Source organism: Brienomyrus brachyistius, unplaced genomic scaffold (assembly GCF_023856365.1).
Source record: "Brienomyrus brachyistius isolate T26 unplaced genomic scaffold, BBRACH_0.4 scaffold74, whole genome shotgun sequence".
Taxonomy (NCBI): Eukaryota; Metazoa; Chordata; class Actinopteri; order Osteoglossiformes; family Mormyridae; genus Brienomyrus; species Brienomyrus brachyistius.
In genome coordinates, this window is record NW_026042349.1 from 959,290 (window position 1) to 983,901 (window position 24,612).

The 24,612-nt window shown below is 49.0% G+C and overlaps 2 protein-coding genes across 6 annotated transcripts; one reads left to right on the forward strand and one right to left on the reverse strand.

Annotated features, from left to right (window-relative positions):
- The first annotated feature begins 291 nt into the window (after nucleotides 1-291).
- On the forward strand, nucleotides 292-20,817 carry LOC125726673 (sortilin-like). Of its 2 annotated transcripts, none has more exons than XM_049003033.1 (20): nucleotides 292-909; nucleotides 8,050-8,109; nucleotides 10,190-10,263; nucleotides 10,463-10,565; nucleotides 10,899-11,060; nucleotides 11,223-11,296; nucleotides 12,656-12,705; nucleotides 12,786-12,916; nucleotides 13,505-13,649; nucleotides 14,185-14,340; nucleotides 14,816-14,922; nucleotides 15,053-15,155; nucleotides 15,501-15,672; nucleotides 15,848-16,038; nucleotides 16,213-16,402; nucleotides 16,525-16,641; nucleotides 17,087-17,195; nucleotides 17,283-17,395; nucleotides 17,928-18,054; nucleotides 18,574-20,817. In XM_049003033.1, the coding sequence occupies exons 1-20, from the start codon at nucleotides 619-621 to the stop codon at nucleotides 18,586-18,588; spliced, it is 2,490 nt and encodes an 829-aa protein (XP_048858990.1). In that variant the 5' UTR covers nucleotides 292-618; the 3' UTR covers nucleotides 18,589-20,817. The 2 variants fall into 2 exon arrangements, with proteins under 2 accessions (XP_048858990.1, XP_048858991.1); XM_049003034.1 differs by having other exon boundaries at nucleotides 293-909; nucleotides 12,789-12,916.
- Nucleotides 20,259-23,552, reverse strand: ngrn (neugrin, neurite outgrowth associated). Of its 4 annotated transcripts, none has more exons than XM_049003037.1 (4): nucleotides 23,489-23,552; nucleotides 22,397-22,610; nucleotides 21,885-21,995; nucleotides 20,259-21,587 (listed from the first exon to the last, which is right to left on the reverse strand). In XM_049003037.1, exons 2-4 carry the CDS (start codon nucleotides 22,555-22,557, stop codon nucleotides 20,993-20,995), a joined length of 867 nt encoding a protein of 288 aa, XP_048858994.1. In that variant the 5' UTR covers nucleotides 22,558-22,610; nucleotides 23,489-23,552; the 3' UTR covers nucleotides 20,259-20,992. The 4 variants fall into 4 exon arrangements, with proteins under 4 accessions (XP_048858994.1, XP_048858992.1, XP_048858993.1 ...); XM_049003035.1 differs by having other exon boundaries at nucleotides 23,486-23,550; XM_049003036.1 differs by having other exon boundaries at nucleotides 23,360-23,496.
- Nucleotides 23,553-24,612: the final 1,060 nt, after the last annotated feature.

Here is a 24,612-nt window from a genome sequence, read left to right on the forward strand (position 1 = left end):
AAGATTAAATCTATTCAATAAAAAGGATATTTTGTGCCTCATTTATATAAAATATATTCAGTATGAAGTAAGATGTACGTCTAAAGCATTGAACATACGACTCAACGCACGTCAGCAGTGAACCAAATATTGTCTGAACTAGCAAGAACAGAACATGAATAATGTTCATTGCTCGCTGACAAAAGCCAATCAGAAAGACATAAATGCGTCAATCTGTGCAGTAGCGACCAATCAGCGTTCCGCAAATGTCACGGGGCGTGACTACCCTGACATTATGGGGAGTCCTCAAATTATATATTAGATTTTCGGGTAATACTACATTCTCACGCTCATTTGAAAATTTCAGTAGTTTTTACACTTGATAAAATTATTTTTACAAGTGTAACGCAACGAAACATTTTATGCTTTATGCAAATCCGGCGGGCTGGAGCAGCCTGCCATGTGAATTGGGCTCTGCCTCCCCGTCCCTTAAAGGACCGGCGGAGTGTTTCCTCATGTCGTCAGCAGACGCCGTGAAGCGGTATGGAGGTCTAGGGCTGCAGGCGGTGGTACTGGACCCGGTTGCGCAGTAAAAAAAAAAAAAAAAAATCCGAAGAAGAATAAAGATCAAAAAAGAAAATGTCCCCCCGGCTACGCTGCTGCCTTCTGGTGATATTCTTACCGACGGCGCTGTGTCTGGATCTCCGAGAGCGCTCCGCGTATAGCGGCGGCTCGCAGGCTGGAGCAGCGTCGGTTCGGACTTGGGAGATCGGCCGCGGAGCCGGCGAGCGGTCCGGTGTGGAGAAGCAACGCGCTTCAACGCGCCACCAAGTTCGCGGAAGGAGCATCGCAGGGGATGGGGACCGGGAGCCTGACGCGTGCGGAGCCCTTCGCGGTTATGAAGCCGCGGTGGCCGACAATACCCACAGTGTAAGTGCGCACCGGCACCGGGGGACTCTGTAACTTAATAGTCTGCACCGGGATGCCGTCATCCAAGTTTTTGCATGGAAATCTCACCAGTGATCGGCATGAAGGGGATTTAATTAAATAACTACAAAGTTATTGGCGACTGCTTCTGCTTTCAGAAGCCGTGTAAGAAAATTTTGTCTCTGTTGCGCTCCTATAGACACGGACCATGAAAAGGCTTAGGGATGCAAGCTTTGAGTATCACTATTTTGTTTTTAACTTATCCTGTTGGCTCCTCTATGTTTCAGACGCACTTTTCTGGGCGAGGAGACGTTTCATTTCCTCTTAGTTAATTTTAGTAATTAAAGTTCTCGCATTATAAAAATTTCTGTGTTAGATATATGACTTGTTTAAGAAAATAAGTGAGACTGGAAATTGGTGTGATGTCTGTAGCTTTACTGATGAGATTTAATTAGGTGGTTAACTGGATGTTCTAAAATACTTGTTGAGCTTTGGAAGACAATTGTATTCCGTTGAGCTGAAAATCGCAATTACATGGAAACATTTTTTTAAATGATCGTTGTCGCATCTCTGTATTTTGACCTATTTCACTGGCCTCGGATGCGGAGAATTAAAATCGGGTTCTTGTGTCCATGACTATCGCCGAAGTGCGTCTGTTGTCATTTGCTTGGTCTGTTCGCTGGAAAGGAGTTTCCATGCTTGTGGAACTGAAACGTTCCGCGATCATTAACTGGCACAAAGTGGCAGCTGAGAATCTCATTTTCAGGTGTAAGGCTGCTAATCTGTAAATAGTCACTTACTTGCGGCAATGCTGAGTGATGTACGTGCGGTTCTGTTTTTCCTGCAGTTTGTGTAGCAAAATACAGGCGTGGATTTTTTCCCTTAAAACCTTGATCTACTGTCAGTCAAATGAAGGAAGGCATGGGTAGTCCGCAGAATTTGTCGGTGAATGTCAGACCGACTGGTCTGATGAAGGTTAGCCTGCCTTAGTTATGTGAGAGTTAGGTAAGTTGTTCTACTTGACTTCAATAGCAAGGATCCTGGGTCTGCTGGGCTTAGTGTCAGTTTGAGACTGACAGTCCTACAGGGGGCCACCTAGACTCAGCTTCCCGGCTGCAAGGAGGTGCCAGCCGGTTTGGCTTTGACCTGGTTATCCATGTCATTGCTGCATATGTGTTGCTGCTAGCTGAGAAGGGCAGTGATGATGTGATGGTGTTCTCCTTAGCAACCTGATGATTTATTATCTGACAGAAGGACTGTGTACACACGTCTGCAACAGCCATATTGTGTTCCTGCTGAAGCTCACTATTCACTGAGCAGAATTTTCCTAGTCGAGGCACCACCTGCCGTCATTCTCAGACATTGCGTGTGAAGTCAATAGGACTCTGCTCCTGCCGTGTATGAGACACACTCTTCGTGAGTAACTTACTCATGGTCCTCTCCTCCATCCATCCATCGGCCAGCCACTTGCCAAGCGCAGGGTCAGCGGGGGCCTGTCCCAGGCTAACGTGCCCCAGTGCATATGCCTCAGTGTTGGCTGTCTGTGTGCCTGATGCGGATCTGTGGCTGATTCTCGGCAAGGTGAGCAGCGTACTGACGTCTGTTCGCGTCTGTTTACTGCATTACACACAGTCTGAGTTCAGGCTTTGCTGGTTTGTCATGAGACCTAAACACAAAGAGTTGCTTGCTAATAAACATGCTAATGCCTGCGAATTCTCTGAGTTGCATGTCAGGTTCCTCTGCGAGATGCGAGTATGTGTAAGATTAGGTTAAATGCACGATGTCTGCATGCTTGTCTGTCTACGTCACACTGACCGTCCTCTTGTCTTATGGGGGGTTTTGTCAGCAACATTCAAGAGGTTTTCCTTTTTTGCAAGTTAATATCACGTCCCTTTAATTTTCCTTCTTAATTGGCTCCACATTAATAAAATGCTTAATAGTTAGCCAATTAACCTGAAGACTACAGCTCCCCAGGCCTGATTTAATGCATAAATGCTCAGCTTGTTGTATAAGTTGTTGGTATGTTTGCTGCAATATGACTGGAGGGCTAGTGGCCTCCCCTATTTGGCTGAGGCAAGCAAACCCAATATATGGCTTTTGGTGGGTTTTTATTCATCATGCATGTATACAGGAGTGAGAGAGACAGCCTGCCAGGCTTTGTTTAGTTCAGCATTCACTGTTGCAGGAGAATTACTTGCAGAATGATTGAGGTGATGTGTTTCTCTGGTATGCTGGGCCTTCATTATGTCGTTCTGGCAGTGCAGAATAACGTCTCAGTGGTCCTGCCCAGTGTTCTTGTCCAGTTTGCAGTGGCTGCTCACTGAAGCCTTCTGCCGAAGGAGCTGTGGAGCACTTTACCCTTCTGTTTGTGTTCTAAGGCTTAATTAGCATAACAAGTGGATCTTGCATTGGTGAAGCAAATGAAGCCAAATGGGAAAAGGGTCCATTTGAAAGGTTCATTTCGGCTGGCGGGCTAAAGTGGGCCCCGTAGCGCGACCTTCGATAGCAGCGTGATCGACATGCTGTCACGGTGCTGTTTGTTTGCTGATATCCTCCAAAACCCAGCACACAAAACATTACACACTAGTATGGCAAAAGGAATCCGATTGCAAATAGTATTAGTTTTTGTATATTGATCCAAATATTATTTTAAAAGAAGAAACCCCTGTATGTTACTAGCTCGCATGCAGACCCGGTGGGGGGGATCGCTGTGCTTTAGACCAAGAAGGGTACTGACTGGCATAGTTTGTCTGTAGACCATTTTCCTGCTTTCTAACAATGATGTCAGTAGACAGCAGTTACCATGGTGATTAGGGAACTGGACTTACTGCCATAAGGGTGGGGGATTGGCCCCTGTGATAGGAGTTTCCCTCCCTTTGATGTGGTTAAGTGACTGTGTATCTGACTGTAAGACACTTGGCTCAGTTCCGCTTCTCCAGCTTTATTAATGGATATCGGGATACAGTCGGGTATATATAACGAGTGTATTAAACTCAGCAGCTCTGAATAAGAGTGTCACTCGCGAGAGAATGATGTCTGGTACTCTGGAATGTGAAATGCCTGTGTGAACTTCTGATATTTTGTGTTTAAATCATGTTTTAAAACGGTAGGAAGGCTTCCTCCCGTACCTGCCCTCTGTGTGAGTGACACCTGCACACATCTCATCTCCATGCCGACCTGCCCTCTGTGCGAGAGTGACACCTGCACACATCTCATCTCCATGCCGACCTGCCCTCTGTGCGAGAGTGACACCTGCACACATCTCATCTCCATGCCGACCTGCCCTCTGTGCGAGAGTGACACCTGCACACATCTCATCTCCATGCCGACCTGCCCTCTGTGCGAGAGTGACACCTGCACACACCTCGTCTCCATGCCGACCTGCCCTCTGTGCGAGAGTGACACCTGCACACATCTCATCTCCATGCCGACCTGCCCTCTGTGCGAGAGTGACACCTGCACACATCTCGTCTCCATGCCGACCTGCCCTCTGTGCGAGAGTGACACCTGCACACATTACTTTTTATGGAGTACCCAATACCTGACTAATCGATGAAAAACACTGTTTTTTTGTTTCCTTCAGAAGCAGAACCCAGTAAATATTATACAGCTCACCGTTCTGCGTTGAGGTTTCTGAAAGCGATTAAAATAACAAAGGAAGTCTTGGCTGCGATACAGTTAATTGTGGTGTTATATGTGATGTGGGGCTCCTCCAGGGTGTGAGTAAACCTGGAGACCCCAGAGAATAACCAAGTGTGAAGTCTGTCCAAAAAAACACAACCCAACACAATGTTTAATCTGTTACCATGGTAACTTGGACCCCCATGACCCTGAATAGGACAAGCAAGTATAGAAGATGGATAGATGGCCTTTTAGGCTTTATAACCTGTTTGTTTTGGAAATCATTACTTGATTTAACTATGGAAATATTTCTTTGAAAAATATTTTTTTCCCCGAACTGAAGTCAGAAAATGGAGAAGGAGAATTTACCTTTGCTGTGTTTGACTTTCTGCAGTGAAATATGCTTTGTGTGCTGTGCTGCTCTTGTGCGGAGCCCTCGTGATCTAAAAGTAGCACTGCAATGCTTTAGCCTGTGTGTTTTTTCAGTTGTTGGGTCTCATCAGCCTTTTCCTGTTCACCCCCCCCCCCCCCCCCCCCCCCCCCTTCAGAAGCAGCCGGTTGGGATTTCATATCTCCTGGTGCATTTTAGGGTGTGTAGCTGCCAGTGGTTCTACACATGCAAAATTTGCCAGGTTTCTTTAAAAAAAAAAAAAAAAAAACGCACGTCTTAAGAACTGCGTGGCCACTGGTCAGTCACTGCCAGTGTGAGCCACAGAACTGCCAGTGTAAGCCACAGAGCGAATAAGCAAATAAAATTCACACTACGCTCACTTTGCTCATCCTGGGCTGCAGAGACCCAAAATGTTTTCCTTAATTCCTTTGAAAATGAAACTGTGGGCCGCCTTCCCAAGATTGCCAGCTCACGGGATTCCTACCTCGTTCTTAAGCCCAGCTTTGACGGAGCTGGCTGATGATGACCTGTGCTGGACACTCACTCGTAGTGACATACAGATTTAGTTTTTTATGGAGTAGTTATTTCCCAGTTTGAGTTAAGTCCCCTTCAAGGGTGAAGGAGCAGCTTCACAGCAGGAATATGTACCTTTGGATGCCTTAACGCCAGTGTTGCAGTGTCTGCCAGTGAACTGTGCAGTGCAGCACAAACCCGCGATGTGCTTTGCTCAGCGTGTGACGTGCCTCTCACTGAAAGAGCCGTCGGCTTTGCTGCAGGCTGTTGTCTCCTTTGTTTCAGATTTATTTTCAGATAGATCACGTGGGGTCAGCAGAACCAGGAGGCCTGTAACGTATATTTATCACTTATCACTTCCTGACTTCCTGACCCACACACCATGCGTCCAGCCTTACAAACTGACCAGTAGCCTTGGAACAGGGTCCCCTTAAGGCGGTGTTTCTCACGCCAGTCCTTGGGGTCCCCCAGACGGTCCAGGTTTTGCGTGTGTTGGACAGGCATCAAACATGGAAATGATATTTGTTTTTTTTTTTTGTTTAATTTTAGATACACATTTTGACCTCGTACTTGTTTGAGGAAAGCAAATGTTAAATTCCCAGTAAATTAGTATTTCAGTGTCTGATTTTATTTCCTTACTAGTATTTATCTCATTGAACAGAGGTACTTAACTCATTGAAACGTTTCTCTTATATTATACTAGTTTTTATGGCGAGATCCACAACTCTAACCCTGAGCGAATCCCTTGTGCTGTAAAGTGTTCAGGCTGCACTTTACTTGTAAACTGGGAGTTGGGCAAAGTCGCCCTGATTCCAGCGTGATTCCAACCAGCAGCCACCAAGATTCCAGCTAGCAGAGTGTTTCTCTGAGCATCCTGGAAAATGGTTCCTCCCGCTGACCATTAAACACACTGGGGCACCACGGCGGCCCACGTTGAGCGCCCGGGAGCACTAGACTCCAGCTGCTTTTCCTATCGCTCTTGGTCTCTCTTGTTAGTGATGTTTAATAGTTTACTTCACTCCTTTGCACATTTTGCGCAGAACCCTATGGAACCTTCTCCCACGTGTCCCCTCCCGCTTTCCTCGCAGAACCCTATGGAACCTTCTCCCACGTGTCCCCTCCCGCTTTCCTCGCAGAACCCTATGGAACCTTCTCCCACGTGTCCCCTCCCGCTTTCCTCGCAGAACCCTATGGAACCTTCTCCCACGTGTCCCCTCCCGCTTTCCTCGCAGAACCCTATGGAACCTTCTCCCACGTGTCCCTTCCCGCTTTCCTCGCAGAACCCTATGGAACCTTCTCCCACGTGCCCCCTCCCGCTTTTCTCGCCTTCTCACATACCTCACCTTTGCATTATTTTATTTTTCTTCCCTTATCTGTTGTCTTAATCCATGTTTGGGCGTCAGGGTAAGTGGAGCTGCCTCTCGCTTTAGCAGGAGGCCGCTTTTGTCCTCGATGAGCCTGAAGCAGTGTGACCGCTGCCTCAGCACCTGTCAGTCACTGCGCTTGTTTGTCTCTCATGTGGTTAATTACTGATATTGTTTTGTGTAGGAAACGGCATTCAGACGGCATATGATGTCAGATCTTCCCAGAGCCGTGTGTATGAGGCTGCTTACCCTGGGGGTTAAGTGTGTCTCTCTGCAGTTTTACCACCCAATGGGCTGTTTCTGAGAATCTCTTCAGAGATGAGGCTTGTGGCTAAGCATTAAGACGGAGTCCGTTGGCTTCTGTGCCGTATCACTCTGTCCTCTCTCGTTGGGAAGGTGGGAGACCTTTGTCTGCATGGAGGACACCGGTCCCCTTATGGACGTCCCAGCGGTCAGATCTGTTCTCTGCTTAGAAATCTTTAATGTGCCATACAGTGATTTACAGGGAGCTTTTGGAGATAAAGTTTTGCTAAAGAGCCGAGATGAAAATAGCATTTCAGAATTTGTAATACTGCGATCTTATCAAGATCCTTAACCGCAAGACCGTCTGCCGGTTCTCCCTCGAGCTCTGGGGTGTTTCTGCAGGTGAAGTAACACGTTTTCAGTTTTGCACGTTACGGTCGGACAGAATTTGTGTTTTTGACGTGAGCTGTTGCAGTCAGATAATGCTGCCTTTGCATCTGATGTCTGGAACTCCTCGCTTAACGTTACTCAGTCTTAAATTTCTGCAGCTCTGGGGTCTGAAACGTGAGTTACAGCTGATCATGTCAGGCTTCCTGCTCTGGCCTGTTCCCCTGCCTTAATTGGAATGATTATCATTTTGTCACCCATTCCGTCTTTATTGACATGTTTCAGGTATGGCTTTTAAAAGCTGTGTTATGTAGAGAAGTGGCCGCAACCTCTAGCAGGAAATATCAGTATGTAAACAGCAGAGATGGGAGGGAGGTTTGGGTCCCACAAAGCTGGTCAAGAAGAATTCACTGCAAACTTCGAGAGAGACAGACAGAGAGACAGACAGAGAGACAGACAGAGAGACAGACAGAGAGACAGACAGAGAGACAGACAGAGAGACAGACAGAGAGACAGACAGATGTGAGAGAGATGTGAGAGAGATGTGAGAGAGAGAGATGTGAGAATGCCTGTTCAAGCTGCATTACTGCCTTTGGCCTCTAACTGGCGCTCTTCTCCCCACAGTATGTTTTCAACGACCTGAGTGGCTCTGTTTCGCTGGCCTGGGTGGGCGACGGTACAGGCGTAAGTACAGCCTCTGCCTTTTTGAGACGTTTCCTCTCACTCATCTCTCCTTCCTGTTTAACTATCTGTACTCTCATTATATGGTGATTCTGCCTCTTTTCTACCAAAGAGACCGATGGCGTTCAAGTGACTGCTGTACCCAAGTCATTTATTTTTGTTATAATGATAGAACCAAGGTGAGCGTTTGAACTGCACACCTGTATTTAGTCTCGCTTCTATCTTTGCAGAAAACCACACCATACCTTTATCGGGTACTGTAATATTTAACAGTGCGATTGCAGCCTTACAGTTAGTAGATATATTTCCCTCTGAATGAGAGTGCGGTGTGACCCGTTCATGAGTCTGGCCTGCAGATGCTGCCCTCCACACATTTGCTGTGCGTCCCTTCATCAGGACTGATTAAATAAAGCCGTCAATGGTGCCCGGCTTTGGGGGCAGTTGGGAGACCCAGGGGCTTTTGGTAGCGGTGGGAGTGCAGCTAGGAGATGTCCGCTGGTTGATGGGGGACACTGAGCAGATCAGGCTGATGCTTGCTTGCTTGTTTTTGTGTATTTATGCAACTTTCCCACTGCTGACATTGAGCATTTCTCACCCTCTGCACACCGGGCAGAATGCTGAGCAGCAGAGGCAGATGTCCTCATAAACCCTGATGTCTTGTGTGTGGTGGAGCTGATAGCTCTCCTGAGCTTTAAGGAACACGGTTCTGTCCCCCACTTCTCTGGGGTGTCTTTACCTCCCGCCGGAGGTTTGCCGTCTCCCTGGCACCGCTCACAGCTTTCTGATGTGTTCAGCGGGAAGGATTCAGGGAGGCAAATTGGTTAAATCGCAGTTCCAAGGGAGAGCAGGAGATGCTGCCTTCTGTGTGTCTGGGGGGGGGCATTTGGCAAGGACTTTAGTCTCAACATAGCCGGAGTGTCACCGCTAATGTAGAAGCTGAAATGGTATTCCTGCTTTGGGAGACACACGCGCAGTGGGAGTCGCCTAGAGAGAGAGTCGCCTAGAGAGAGAGTCGCCTAGAGAGAGAGTCGCCTAGAGAGAGAGTCGCCTAGAGAGAGAGTCGCCTAGAGAGAGAGTCGCCTAGAGAGAGAGTCGCCTAGAGAGAGAGTCGCCTAGAGAGAGACTACCACCTGCTGTTTCCTTGTGACGGCAGATTGTCTGTTCGATGGTCTGAGCGTTTAGTGTGTGTGTGTGTGTGTGTGTGTGTGTGTGTGTGTGTGTGTGTGTGTGTGTGTGTGTGTGTGTGTGTGTGTGTGTGTGTGTGTGTGTGTGTGTGTGTGTGTGTGTGTGTGTGTGTGTGTGTGGCCTAGGTATACCTGTTAAAACATGTTACTTTGATATGAAAATGGTCCCCACAAGGGGAAATTCAATTTTTATAAAAAATCTGTGACAGCAGTCAAAAAACTATAAATAACAAAATGCTTGTATTTTGCTTGGTTACTTAAGGTTAGCGATGGGTTGGGGTTAAGGTTGGGGTCGTCATTGCTGCGATTTTGTATTTTGTCCATAGAAGTGATTGAACAGTCCCCACAAAGATATAAATATAAACTAACTTTCTCTCTCTCTCTCTCTCTCTCTCTCTCTCTTTGTGTGACTGCTATGTCTGCATCTAAACTGGTCTCTTTAGAGTATGTGGCTATAGAGGTTGGCCATAGGTAGCTTCTCCCTGATGTCAGGTGACTTTAGCAGAAGGACAGCGACGTGCGTTAAGGTCTCCATGGACACTACAGTCTCCTGCCATTTATTCTCCTTCCTTCCTTTTCCCCTGTATATAGTAATACATCTAAATGGAAATAATCAGTGAATAAAACTCTCATTAGTGCTCTTTAATGCAGACACCTCCCTCCTTGGATATTTATTTATTTTTACTGTAAACAGTCCAGTTGTGGGTGTGATGGCCACCCAGTCCCGTCACGCGTATGTCAGTCAGACCTTAGTTACGAATTTGCTTGGTACTCCCCCTCGTGGTCACCATGGAGACTAGAGCCTCCACGTGTCTGTGGGCGTGTGAGGCTTTCTGATGGTCCTGCTTCGCTTGCTTGCTCCTCATGCAGACCCTCACTAACGCCCCACTCCCGTGTAGGTGGTGTTGGCCCTGACAACCTTTCAGGTTCCTTTCTTCATGGTCAAGTTCGGCCAGTCCAAGCTGTACAGAAGGTAACCACTGTTCATTACCGAGCGCTTCCTGGCCATTTTTCAAAGTGAAAGATAGATAAAACACGAAAGGGATTCCCCTAAGATCTCTAATTAATCACACTTGGAAGGAATAGATTGAAGCATAAACCTGTGATATTCCTGCGTGTGTGTACAGCTAAACCGTTAATTTCTGTAATCGTTTTTCCTGTTTCCTCTTAAGTACTAATTATGGGAAGACGTTCCAGGATGTCACAAATCTCATCAACAATACCTTCATCCTGACTGAGTTTGGCATCGCCATCGGCCCTCAGAATTCCGGAAAGGTAGGGGAATCACCTTGGCATCTGGAGTTCTTCATCCAGAGTGCGGTCAGAGTGCGGTCAGAGTGCGGTCAGAGTGCGGTCAGAAGTATTTCTGTCACCTTTTTAAATGAATGGCGTATTTGTCTGACATTTCCATGGGGCAGCATTGCGGCTTGGTGCACAGCAGTGCTCGCTCACCCCTGCAGGGCTGGGGGTTCGAATCCCATGCTTTGGCGGGTTTGACCGAGTTGACCCCTGGCCCCTGTGAAGTGCGGGGCCCCCTGAATCAGCCTGGGTATCGGTGCCCCTACGGGCACGCGGTCACTTGGCATGGTCTTCCTGTGCCGTCCGCAGGTGATTCTGACAGCCGACGTGTCGGGGTACCAGCGGGCGCGGCTCTTCCGCTCCGTGGACTTTGGGAACAGCTTCACCCACGCAGACCTGCCCTTCCAGCCGCTGTCTCAGGTCTCCTACAGTCCCCACAATACCGACGTGCTGCTCGTCATCAGCCTGTCGGTGAGGAAGGCTGGCCCCATTTTACATTCTGTTACCGTGTCACATGGGCCCTTACTGCCCCCCTCCCCCATCGCCCTCCTCATCCTAACACTGCCTTTCCAGTGGCTCAGGTGACTCCTGGCTCTGCTCTAATTAAGGGCCTGGCCTCTCTCCCTGCTCCAGAATGACCTCTGGCTGTCGGAGGATTTTGGTGGGAAGTGGAGGAGAATCCACCAGTCAGTGTGTCAGACCAAGTGGTAAGTGGGACCCCAGGGTGGGGGGGTGGCAGGTGATGCCTTCGCGGCCCCCCCTGAGCCTGCTTGTCAGTCTTCTGTAAGCTTCACACTAAGTTTGGGACCCTGTTTGATTTGCCAGGTTGTCTGTGGAATTTGATGCATATAATGTATGTTTGTCCGTAATTGTTCTGAAAAACTCTGCATGTGATTTGAGGAGATGGCTGCCCTCCGTGGGCTGAGGCTGGAGCTCCTGAGCAGCCCAGTGCTTGCTGACGGCTCGCTGATCCGGGCTTGCTGCTGTATTTGTGCTGATAGCTCTTTGGGAGGAGGTTCACTGCACCGGCAGCCTGGACTCTGCTTCCTCAGGAAGGGTGGGGCGTCAGACAGGAAGGATCGCTGGGCGTGTGGGACATCGTGCTCCGAGCAGACAGTCTGTATGAGCCCCGCAGAGCGGAGAGTGTCGGCTTTCTGGGTGATAACCTGGGAAAGCTTCCATTTGTAAAAGCCTTGAGCCTTGGGACGAGGGGGCTCTGTGCCTCTGTTTTGGGGGGGGCTGACACTGCAGACCTGCTCCCACAGCCTCGCAGTTCCTGGGGGCTGCCATGTGTCTGCCTTTCTTTTTCATGCTTGTTATTTCAGTTGTCCGAAAAACATGAGGCCTGTTCCCAAAGTAAACGCCACAACCGGCTCAGCCCAAAGAACGTTTTCCAAAGAGCTGGGTGCGGCTCTGGGCTGCAGAGACGCGCCCAGGGTACGGAAGCTGTGACTAGTGCCTATGACCTCCATGGGGTCAGTTTGGACCCCGTGCGCCTGATGGATCTCTGTGCCTGTGTATGACTGCATAGTCAGTTTGACTTTATCCACCAAAATGACACTTTCCTGATTTACTGGAGGTTGTCAGCTTTTAGATTAAACCGATAATGGAGCGGGTGGTGTGTCTGCATTTCTGCTCTACCTGGGTGTCCCAGATGGCTGGAGTCTGCTGGACGATGCAGGTTTCTAGGTGACTGAAGGAGCACTTTCTGCTCTGACTCCTGCTCTCCTCGTGTTTATGATTTAGCAGACGCGTTCGACCACAGGGACGTACAAGCGAGAGCAATAATACATCGAGAGACAGCTTGGCATTAGTGCAGCTAGACTGCGTTTCCAGTGAGTGACCAGTAGCAAGTGCGAGTTAGTGCTGGGCCAGGAGAACAGGAGAGATCTTCCAGTCACCATCAGCACTGCATCCACACTAGAGAAGTTCGTTCAGCATAGACCAGAGAAGATAAAGGAAGCCGACAGCTGACCTGCTCCCCAATGTGATTGGTGATGTGCGATTCTCCACAAATTGCCGGCCGTTATGGTTGACTGGTGATCTGTCGGGCTGCTTCATTCCAGGGGCGCAGAGGGCACCATCTTCTTCACCACCAGCTTGAATGCATCCTGCAGTGAGTGAACCCTTGATCCTCAGCCGTAATCGCAGAGTCGCGGCTGATCCGAGCTCCGTGACCCATCTGCGTCTGCCCAGCAGGTGAGAGGGGCAGGTTGGAGCTGAGGAAGACCACGGACTTCGGGGAGACCTTCAAGACCATCGGAACCAAGATCTTCGCCTTTGGGCTGGGGGGACGCTTTATATTTGCCTCAGTCATGACTGGCAGGGTGGGTGCATCTCTGAGCAGTGACTGGCTCCATCCTAAGGACAAGGTCTTTTAAAACCAAAAGCCTTTTAAAATCTACTTTTGACGCTACTTAGTTAAAACCTTTTTAAGCAAACTGATAAGAACTTCTGAAATGTTTTGTGGGTGTAGAGTTTGTGGGAACGTCTGCTTGGTGGCAGGCCAAACATTGGACCCTGGGGTGTTGGAAGAAGGGGGGGGGTGAAGAACAGAACCAAGGAATGCAGAAAACGAATCACTGAGGACGAACGAAAAGGTGACGTTTAGGCAGGAGCGGAAAGACTGAAGAGACGCAGCTCTCACTGCGGCCAGCCGCTGACACACAACGCGTATAACTCCAGCTACAGTTTGTTTATATATAAATCTAGTTAAATCAGATGGGGGGGCATGGACTTTTCAATTGGGATGGACACCCCCTTCAGGAAAAATGGATTACAGTAGAGTTTAGTTGGAACTAGAGTTAGTTTTGTTGGTGTGTTTGTACGTGTGTGCATGTGTGGGTGCATGCGTGCGTGGGTGTGTGCGTGGGCACGTGCCCTTTGTAAGTGCCGCATCCTTGTGTCCTCCCCAGGGTTCCTTGCGCGTGATCCATGTCTCCATGGATCAGGGCGAGGTGTGGAACATGGCCCAGCTTCCTCCAGTGGGTCATGAGCAGTTCTACTCCATCCTGGCTGCCAATGACGACATGGTCTTCATGCACGTGGATGAACCTGGCGGTCTGTCTGCCCCTCTGCCCGACCCAGTCCTTAGCCAGTCCTCCCAGTGGCCTTCTGGCCTGTTCCTGGAGGATCACTAGTCCTTACTGGATGTCCTGTCTATATACAGACTCGGTCATCTGTGATCCACTATCTACTCTGCTGGTTTGTCTTAGTGCTCCTGGATCCCGCCGTGAGCACAGGACTAGCCACACCACACCATTGAATGTTTAACATGAAATATTTATTCTTACAGATACAGGGTTCTGACCAAGTAGACTGATAGACTATTTCCTTGTTTTTTAATATTCATTTTCAGCTCAATTTATTGTAAAGTCACTTGATGCTTTATCTCTATATACATATTCTATTTAAGATCCTCAGCTTAAGCACCCTTTGACGAACCTGAACTCGGGTCAGGGTGCAGTGTCAGTGTCAGTGTTGGTTATTTTAGCATACGCTGAAATCCCGTGAAGAGCAGGCAACTTTCCCACGTGTATCTAAGGCCTGCGCCCCCCCCTGTCCCCCCCCCCCCCCCCCCCCGTTCCATCTGCAGACACTGGCTTTGGCACCATCTACGTCTCGGATGACCGCGGCACAGTTTACTCCAAGTCACTGGAGCGCCACCTCTACACGACCACAGGGGGCGACACCGACTTCACCAACATCACCTCCCTGCGTGGTGTCTACATGACCAGCGTGTTGGCTGAAGGTGTGTGTGCTGGTTATCGGTTTGGCCTACAAACCTGACCAGGATATGTGGGTGGATGGATTCTTTTGCTGAGTTTGTACTAGTGGACACTAGTTCTACCCAATTCTGAAGTGGTTTAAAATAAATCAGATCACACTGCGGCAGAAGCAGTGATGTACTGCAGATAACGCAAGACGACAGTGCAGTATGAAGTATAGGGGAAACGATTCTATACCACATATAGAAACGATTCTATACCACATAACTGCGCACACTAGCTATTCTAGCTACACTAATAATTATTGTTCCAACTTGCATATTATCCTGGATACAGTGACTGTGAATGGGAGGTGACGTTCCCGCAGTTAATGTCTCCCCCTTTGGATTTAGCTGTATAGTTTGCCGCTCTTCCTGGCTGAACCTCACCACATGCATTCTCACACGGCCGTCACCAAGCAGGCTGAGCGTTAAGGAGACCGCCGCTGTCATCCCACAGACAGCTCCGTGCAGACGGTCATCACCTTCGACCAGGGTGGCGAGTGGAGGCTGCTGCAGAGGCCCAGGGGCAGCAAATGCGACGGCACAGCCAAGAACAAGGAAGTGGTATGAAGTGGCTAGGGGGGCGTGTGTGTGCGTGCGTGCGTGCGTGCGTGCGTGCGTGCGTGCGTGCGTGCGCGTGCGCGTGTGTGTCAGAGGGAGCACCCAGCCACACCCGCCTTCCCTCTGCCCACAGTGCAGCCTGCATGTTCACGCCTCCTTCAGCATGACCATGAAGCTGAACGTCCCCATGCTGCCGCTGTCTGAGCCCAACGCCGTGGGTCTTATCCTGGCCCATGGTACGTGAGCGATCGCCGCCCGCTGGGGTCCGTACTGTACCTACAGCATGATCTGATAGCCCTAAAATAATGCTACTCTCTGTTAGGGGCAGTTAATCCCATTATATATCTACCCCTCAATGCTTAAGTCCCATGGGTGGATGAAGATCAGCATAGTCTTCCTCACACGTGAGCTGTCACTCCAGAGACTCTGTCAGGTGTTCTGACGTACCTGCCTCAGCTTCAGACTAGGCTCTCGCTGCTACCCTGTGGGGAACCCAGGGAAAAGATGGGGTCCCCTGCCAAGGAGCCCCATGCTCTGTTTTACGCACCCCCGCCCCCCACATTCCTGGTTCTCCTCCCCAGGGAGTGTGGGAGACGGCATCTCGGTGATGACGCCTGATGTGTATGTGTCTGACGACGGGGGCTACTCCTGGCTCTGGGCCCTCAGGGGCCCCCACCACTACGCCATCTTGGACTCCGGGGGGCTGCTGGTGGCTGTGGAACATACCCCCTCCCGGCCGATCCACCAGATCAAGTGAGTAGCCCAGTCGCTTGGTGTGAGACTCTAAGCCTGGATACACAGCAGTACGTGTTTTGCAACAGTCTAGTTTTAGGGGAACCTTTTTGTCCCGTATGACTTCGGCAGCTGCTGACAGCAGGTCTCTGCTGGGACGGCTCTTCCTCTTCCTCTTCCTCTTTGCTCTGGGCAGGTTCTCCACAGATGAGGGCCAGTGTTGGCATGTTTACAACTTCACCCAGGAGCCCCTGTTCTTCACAGGCCTGGCGTCTGAGCCCGGCGCACACTCCATGAACGTCAGCGTCTGGGGCTACCGGGAGGTCATGCTCACTCGCTACTGGGTCTCCATCACTGTCGACTTTGGCCAGCTTTTCTCCCGGGACTGTGAGTGACTGTCAAACTCTGCATTTAATCTCAGGAGATTCCCAGGCTTCAGTTATGGTTCTTTTTTTAGCCAGTCACAGTGCTTCAGGTCTGCAGCTTCCCCCTCAGACTTCAGTTGTGCACTTTCCTAAAACCCTTCCTTCCAGTCGCACTGTGCCCCTTCCCGTTCCGCAGGTGATGAGAAGGACTACGTTCAGTGGCTGGCGCACTCTGATGACATCAGCAACCCTGATGATGGCTGCATGCTGGGATACAAGGAGAAGTTCCTACGGCTGCGCAAAGACTCTGTGTGTCTGAACGGGCGCGACTACGTCGTCAACAAGCAGCCCACGCCGTGCCGCTGCACGCTTGATGACTTCCTGTGGTATGCCCTGCCCCTTTCGGCCCCGCCCCTTTCGGCCCCGCCCCTTTTGGCCCCGCCCCTTTCGGCACCGTTTTGCTCCTGTTACATCTCCACCACGGTCCCACTTCTCCTCTATTCTGCAGCGACTTTGGTTACTACCGGCACGAGAACAGCTCTGAGTGTCTGGAGCAGCCCGACCTCCAGGGGCACATCCTGGAATTCTGCTTGCATGGCCGGAAGGAGCAGCTGCAGACGAGCGGGTAGAGTTTAGGGCACCTGCCGTCCCCCCCCCCCCCAGCACGCTATATGCTGTCCTCCTCACTGTAACAACACCATCCACCTCGAGGAGGGGGGAGCTCCCCTCAAGCAGGCTGCTTAAATGAATGAATAAAATAAAATGAATAAAAAAATGATGCAGCGTTAAGTCTAATAGCTGTAAGCTGTTCGATGGTTACAGGTATTATACTCTACAGGTATTACAGGTACAGGTATACAGGTATTATATTCTACAGGTATTACAGGTACAGGTATACAGGTATTATATTCTGTATTATCTGTGATCCCCCTGTGATGATGTGCTTCCTGGTGCTACATCCAGACTGCTGTCAGCAAGCAGCACTGTATCTATAAATGCACAAGCTCCATCTTTCCCGCGATTCTGCCCTTCCCCTGAGATAGAGTTTCATTGACCCGTCTTCCTCCTAGCTACCGGAAGATTCCGGGTGACAAGTGCGAGGCCGGATTCATGCCTGAGCGGAAGATGATCGACCTCAGCGTGAAATGTGTCAGCAACCTGCTAGAGACAGGGCTGTTGGTGAGTCGGTCCTCTCTGTCCGCCGTCCCCTCTGAATCAGTAAGATTAACTTGACTCTGACCCGCTGGTCTGCTTGTCCTCTGCCAGAGCAAGAGGCAGCCCTACAGCCCGGTGACCATTGTGGCCGCTGTCATCGTGGTCATGCTGATGAGCGCCGTTGCTGGTGTGCTCTTCGTTAAGAAGTACGTCTGCGGTGGAAGGTCAGTTTCCTCTCCAGTCCATTTAAGGAGGGTGAAGATCCAGTTGAACTTAATCTCTGAAAGGCCTCAGACACCCTCTGCTGGTCTGTCAGGCACCTCTGAGTCTGTCTGTGGTTGAAGCAGGGGATCACTCTCCTGGGGATTACATCACTCTCCTGGGGATTACATCACTTCCTCAATCGGCACGTCATTCTCTCACCCCAGGCCAGGTCATTAATAAAGTTAAATGAGAAGCAAAGAGTCCAGAAGCTGAGGTGCAGCCTGGGCAGCATGATGGTTACGCCCCCTTGTGGTACTTAGCCTGGAATGTTCCGCTAAAATGGAGAACCCCGCAAGCTGCTGAGAGCTGGAAGAGATGAGTGTAGAGGAAGCTTACAGGGGGGCCTGAAGGTGGACCAGGCTGTTGTACTATAGTAGAACTATTTCTGCACAGTAATTATTGTCGTTTGATTTTATGTCGGGAAGCAGACGGCTATAGATACAGAGAACTCTGCCCCACCAGTGTGCATATCTGACCTCGCCTGTCCGGCAGGTTCCTGGTCCATCGGTATTCGGTTCTCCGGCAACATGCGGAAGCTAATGGCACTGAAGGGTTGGACGAACTGGACAACCAGGGAGCTGGGTCTGGGAAGAGGGATTACCACGACGACTCAGATGAGGTACCGGGGTCCGCTGCTATCCAGATCAGTGCTTTCCAATCCGGTCCTCAGGGACCCACAGACAGTCCACGTTTTTGCTCCCTCCCAGCTCCCTGCTACACAGTCCACATTTATGCTTCTGGGAGCCGGGAGAGAGCAAAAACGTGGACTGTCTGCAGGTCCTCGAGTGCCAGGTTAGAAAACACTGGTCTGGCCAGATAGAAACATACACTGAGCGCTGAGCATATTCAGGGGCCAAGGCAGGTGGAACAAGTACGAATACATGAAAGTACTCAGCTGGCCTTGCGTGGGTGGGGTGTGACTGCAGAGTGAGCTGGGGTGTGACTGCAGAGTGAGCTGGGGTGTGACTGCAGAGTGAGCTGGGGTGTGACTGCACCCTCCTCAGCAGTGTACTGGACTGAAGTCCTGGGCTGACATGAGATGGTCTCTGGGTGGGAGGGGCCACCATTTGTTGTGGGCACCACCTACCTCCCACATTTAACTGGTATTCCAATTTCCTCACCCCCCCCCCACCCACAGGATCTCCTGGAGTAAAAGGAGCAGCAGTGAAATCACAGCACAGCATCTCCACGCCCTGATTCCTGCTCGATGGCTCTCTCTGCCCCTCCTCTGTAGACCCTCGTTTCATTCTTTGTTCTGACCTTTCTTGCTACCTATCATCTATCCCCCCCCCCCCCAAAATAAAATCCGCTGGCAGCTCAGCCAATGGGGAGAGCAGGACCTGGCTCTCAGTCCCACACGCATGGTGTCTAAGCACCGCTCTGGGCAGATGTCTTTCTCCTCACAGTTTTTCAAAGGTCTTAAGCCTCCCGAGTTGGGATGGACCTGTACTTGGTGACATGCGGCTGTTATCGGGTCGAGGTGGCAGGATGGGGGCCGCTGAGCCGCCAGCTGACCGACTGACTCAGTACTGAGCCCCCTGTCGTGCTCCGGGAGTCCGTGGGTGACGGAGGAAAGCGGTACCAGCGGAAACACACAGACATGATCTTCATACCAGGTCTGCTTAGGTCTTTCAGAGTGATCCACATTTCTGTGCGACTTTAGAGCTTGAAAGTAGTTTTAAATTTAATCGGTGTGCTTTTTGTCCCGTCTCTCTTGGGATCCACCTGGATATAATAACTTGGTCATTTTGGAGCCAACGGATTGTGGGAAATCGCAGCCCTAAAAATCTGTCAGGTGGGATGAAATGTGTTTAAAAACAGGTGCTAAACTGCAGTGAAATTCCCACCTTTGTATATAGAGTTGTAAGCAATAAAAAGGTTGTTGCAATACCTTAGTTATAATCCACCAAACATGTAATTGAAGTCACACGTCTAGAGAGTCACATGCAAATATACCTGAGACATACTCCTTTTACCACAAGCTTGTAGAGTACAGTAAGTAAATCATTTAGATTCTCATGGACCTCAGATGAGGGTGGATGCAGCTTGGGTCACATGGTCACAGTATTTCTGTCACTCATTAAGGAGGATTGGTGGAACTTGGATGAGCTACTGCAGTGTAGGTAGGTGAATGTAATATGACAGCTTTGCGGTCCCGTGTTACAGGAAGTGACAGGATTGCTGTAGTGTGCAGCACTGAATGCTTCAGAGATGATTAGAAAACAAACCTTTGGACGTGAACTTTGGCTATTCAGCCCCCCCCCCATAAATAACTTGTACTCAGGCTTAACCTATGGCTGAATATCTAGGCAAAATGCAGAATCCAGTTGCCACTTTCAGCTGAGCAGGATGCCCTCCTAGAAGCACACATTCCGCTCTCTGCCATAATGTTGTATGTGATCCTTCTTCCACGTGGCTGGGTGATGTGGTGCTGATGTGGTGGTGATGTGGTGCTGAGGAGGCGAGGCCTTCTAGCAGGTCCTTCTCCAAAAATGACGATTCCTCTTTTTTTTTTGGCTGTACATAATGCATCATTTCAGAAAGACGACGTAGACTGAAATCTACCATGTGAAGTCAGTGTCAGTGTTACAGTACAACCGACATGTTTGTGTAGGCAAAGCAGAAAGGGTCACTGCATTGCATGTTACCATCCACCGAGGCTGACAAAGGTTCTCTGCTGAAAGGGCCACTTAGAGTGCTTAAGGTAAGGCAAAGAAGCCTCCGTCTTGTATTGTTAGTATTTATTATATGTAGTTCTGCACTGACGTCTCCATCATGCGTGTGGTTCTATAAATGAAAAACAAATGGATCCTTGCACGCATCATCATTCACCAGCATGGATCCTAAATAAAATTTATTTAATTTTAATATCAGAACGATAAATAGCGACTCGGTGAATGAACCACACATGCATATTCAGGCCTGAAAATCACACCATGTCACCGACACTTAGAATCTCAAGCCCCGCTGGTAACTTTCTCCCAGGAGGCTTTGCAGAGCCTCTACCTTTAAGTAGCAGATGTGTACAAGTGAAAAGGCAGGATCAGCCAAGTCCTGGAGGGGTGGGGGCTAAGGGCCTCGATCCCTCCCTCTACCCTGGGATTCGAACCAGAAGCCGCACGCTGCCCCCCCAGCTGGTAGAAACCATGTCAATGCAGAACTATCATTCTATGCAGATGTGTGAAAATCCTCGTCTCTCTTCAGCATACTTGAGATTTCAAGCGGTTGGTTTGATTGGTTTGGTTTTGTTGCTACACGCAAAGTTTGATGTGGTTCCCGCTGTTCAGTGTTGTACAACTCAAGTCTTGCTTTCATTAAATAGGTTTTGTTTGTATATTGGAAAGCAATACTCCAGTTTACAAATAAACTCAATGTTACTTTACTTTTCCACTGGTTTGTTTATAAATGATTTTTGGACCGATTTCTACTGTGCTGAATCTTTGGTGCTGCAGTGAGACTGTCTGCCTTATAAACACATGTGAAACGTTCACACCACCCCAGGTCTAGCTAAAGTAACAAATACACTGTCAGATTTCTGTACACAATTTCAAACAGATTCACAATCTGTACAGGAAGTTGCCCTTGCTGTCATAAAACTCATCGGCCTTCCTGACCACTGCAGCATCCTGCTCTGGGAACGTTTCCACAAGCTCCTCCAGCTCCTGCTCTGACAGGACGCAGCCATTCCAGCAGTCCTCCTCCTCCTCCTCCTCCTCTTCCGCCTGGCCCTCAGTCTGGCCTCCTGTCCCCTGCGGGGTCTGTCTGCTGTTCTGATGAGAGGGACTTTCAGAGGGACGCAGAGAGGGTGATATGGGGCTTCCCGTTCCCCTATGAAGGGGCACCATCGCGGTTATGCTGGGCCCGTCTGTCTGCTTCCCAGAGGGTAGAGCTTTCAGGACACCCTTGCTGGGTGGGCCAAGGGCAGCCGTGGCTCCGCCCAGAAGTGCCACCCCATCACGTCCAACTTGGTGCCCAGGTAACAGGGGCCGTGTCCCCATGACAGCCAATACTCTGGCATCCTGCCGGGCACGCGTCTCCAGAGCGGGGGTGAATCTGCTCCTCAGGACCCTCAGTATGACATCACGGCTGACGGAGAAGCCCTCTGCCAGGCGCTCCACGGTCCACTCCTCAGGAAACTCTTCCTTCAGGTAACTAGGTGATTGGGAAGGGAAGGCGGTTATACCTCTGCTGTACGTGGCGGGTGCCGTCTGCTTTGGCGGAGCAGGAGCTGCACACTGAACCCTCCATGCTTCAACATTATAAATTCTTAAAGGCATGCGCTACATTCGAGAAGATCCTTAATCTGCTTTGCAATATCAGACTGGCCTGTAGGTGGCACTAAAAATACAACAACATTATGCGCGGCTGTTTAAAGACCCTGTGTAGTTGTTAGCGTTTGATCATTACAGCTGCACATTATTTAAGTATCACCCAGCAGAGCATGGATACCGTATCTGTTCTATGGCATCCCAGGTCAGTCTCCTTGCGGGGGGGCCTGGGGGGGTCAGCTGGCGCCTCAGCCTGTGGAACTTGACGGTTTTCTGTCTTTGTGTAGCTTCTCTGAGCACAAACAAGGGATCATGTAAACATCTGTACTTCTGCAAATGACAAATAAAGCATGTTTACATACTAATACCAAATTTCTAATACACGTGTCATATATTGTCATTAAGATTAATTATACTATCCATACTGAATCATTTAGACGTACGTATATCATTACAACCATGGTTGGCGAATAAGAGGATCTTTCATTGAGAGCTGCATACAGGACAAACTGCCTGAATCTTTTTTTACATAACGATTTCAATCCGTTAGACGTCCAAACTAAAATCGGTTTAACAGAATTATGAAATGCTGACTTATTGCAATTAACATGCAACAAATTCAGCGGAATGAAGAAATTCACATGTCCCATTTCCATATTTCACGTTAAATAACATAATGATTAATTCACTGACTTAAAGAGGGCTTCCAGCTCCTCCTCCGGCTCCGGGTCCTCGTACAGGTCGGTCGTGCCCTGCAGGTTCGGGCGCCCGTCCGGTGGAGCTGGAGACCGAACCGAAAAGGCCCGGGGGAGCCGCTGCAAGCCCGGGAGAGAGCGGAGCAGCCTGGGAAGCATCGAGGGACGTACACAGCCTTGATTGCGCTAAATTACACGGTGGGACCCCGGCTCTGAAACAAAGGAAGGAAAAATCTGAGCAATCGGAGGAGAGATACCCATAGGTATACTCCTTTCTTCTTTTCCTGGAAAAGACTCAGCAACCAAGAGGGTACATACCCTTATCACTGGATAATTCATGATTAATTCTTTTATGATTAGATGTGATGTAATGTGCAGACATTCTGATCGTTATTTATTGGAACAATATAAATTTGCTAAAACGTTGAAAATGGCAATAAATTACAAAATCGCAATTATACTTTGGTTTAAAACATTTCCAAAACACCCGTTAAAGTTCCAATTCTGTCTATCATAACATATGAAGGCAAAATGAACAGCACGGGGCTCCCATCTCTCACGCATCTAGTTAGACGCGCTATCACTCTCACGGTCTATATTATTCCATTATAAACTAAAAATTTGCTACGTCAAAAGCGCCGGGGTAGTTTGAAACCCTACACACCATTTACAAGGTAATACAGCTGTCACATACACATAAGTGCGTGTGTCTGGGTGTGCAGACTTGAATCGAATTGAAAACCTCACTCCAGCCAGCTGACCAAAGTCGGCAACTTTGAAATGGCTAAATGAATCCATCTGCTATCGCGTTTAATGACAAATGTGGTTTGTACGAAACCGTATAGCCAAGTACACCTATCTTAAAAAAAACATAATCACGTGGCGTACGGTGACTTAGTCAGTCAATCCAATACGTCAACTTAACAAGCTGACCTAATAAATTTCCCATCCTCTCACCAACCTGACGCAGAGGACCACCAGTATATCGACAATGTTAAAACCACGTTTGCATTAAGTTGACATTATCTGCGTCCCAGCTTTAGAACAAATCACATACAAAACTATTACGTAAACACGTGATTCTTACCACCTCTGTTATATTTCCAGTAAAACCGTTCTTCTTCGTCTTCTTCAATCCCCAGAAACTGTGACCTTGGCGTATGTCGCCACCTGCCGTCTTGGAGTGTGAAATACAGCCTAAACCTAACACTGAATCCGTATGTGCTGGGCCAATTCAAGCTAAAAGTCAGCACGGACCATTTTTATAATTCACATGTCCCATGAAAGCTACAACTGAAGACTTGTTAGAGCCTTTTTCTTTTGATAAGATTTACATTCTGAATCAATTTTTCCTTCTTCTCGGAGAGGTTTTTCACGCTAGTATGGAAGTAGCAGTTGTACTTGCAATTATTCATGCAACTTGAACATAAAACTTTACCCATTTATATATACACACACACGCACTATATGAACGTTTATAACATCCGATTCTAAATCCATAGCCATCAATATGGAGTTGGTCCCCTCTTTGCAGCTATAACAGCTGCCACTCTTCTGTGCAGGCTTTCCACAAGATTTTGGAGCGTTTCTGTGGGATGTTTTGCCCATTCATCCAGAAGAGCGTTTGTGAGGTCAGTCGCTGATGTTGGATGTGAAGGCCTGGCTCACAATCTCCGTACTACTTCATCCCAAAGGCATTTGGTGGGATTGAGGTCAGGGCTCTGCAGGTCAGTCAAGTTCTTCCACAGCAAACTCACCCAACCACGTCTTTATGGACCTTGCTTTGTGCACTGCAGTACATTCATGCTGGAACAGAAAAGGACCTTCCTTCCCCAGACTGTATCCACAAAGTTGGAAGCATAGAATTCTCCAAATTGTTTTGGTAATCTGAAGCATTAAGATTTCCTTGCATTGGAACTAAGGGGCTGAGCCCAAGCCCTGAAAAACAACCCTAAAACGTGCTACGCTGAGCCATGTGACAAGCTTGTACTTCTGAGTGTTATATAGCATGAAATACTGTTCCCATTAATTTTATTCTAAACCAAAGTGTGTTATGTTGATTATCAGTAGAACATAAACAGGTGTATCTATGCTGTTCTGAATGCTACTGAAAGGCCATGTCATGCACATCCTGAAGTGGGAATGTGCCGATTTAATGAGAGATGGAGGTGAATCGTGAAGGAGCAGAAAGGAAATTATCTAAAATGGGAGAAC

Bases quoted from the DNA above. Each gene is read 5' to 3' on its own strand.
- LOC125726673 (XM_049003033.1), top strand. From the start codon at position 619: ATGTCCCCCCGGCTACGCTGCTGCCTTCTGGTGATATTCTTACCGACG. The intron at 15,156-15,500 runs GTACGTGAGCGA...TCTCCTCCCCAG, and splicing joins GGGTCTTATCCTGGCCCATG to GGAGTGTGGGAGACGGCATC. The intron at 15,673-15,847 runs GTGAGTAGCCCA...TGCTCTGGGCAG, and splicing joins CGGCCGATCCACCAGATCAA to GTTCTCCACAGATGAGGGCC.
- ngrn (XM_049003037.1), bottom strand. From the start codon at position 22,557: ATGCTTCCCAGGCTGCTCCGCTCTCTCCCGGGCTTGCAGCGGCTCCCC. The intron at 21,996-22,396 runs GTCAGTGAATTA...GTTTGTGCTCAG, and splicing joins GAGCTGGAAGCCCTCTTTAA to AGAAGCTACACAAAGACAGA. The intron at 21,588-21,884 runs GTATCCATGCTC...CCAATCACCTAG, and splicing joins GATGCCATAGAACAGATACG to TTACCTGAAGGAAGAGTTTC.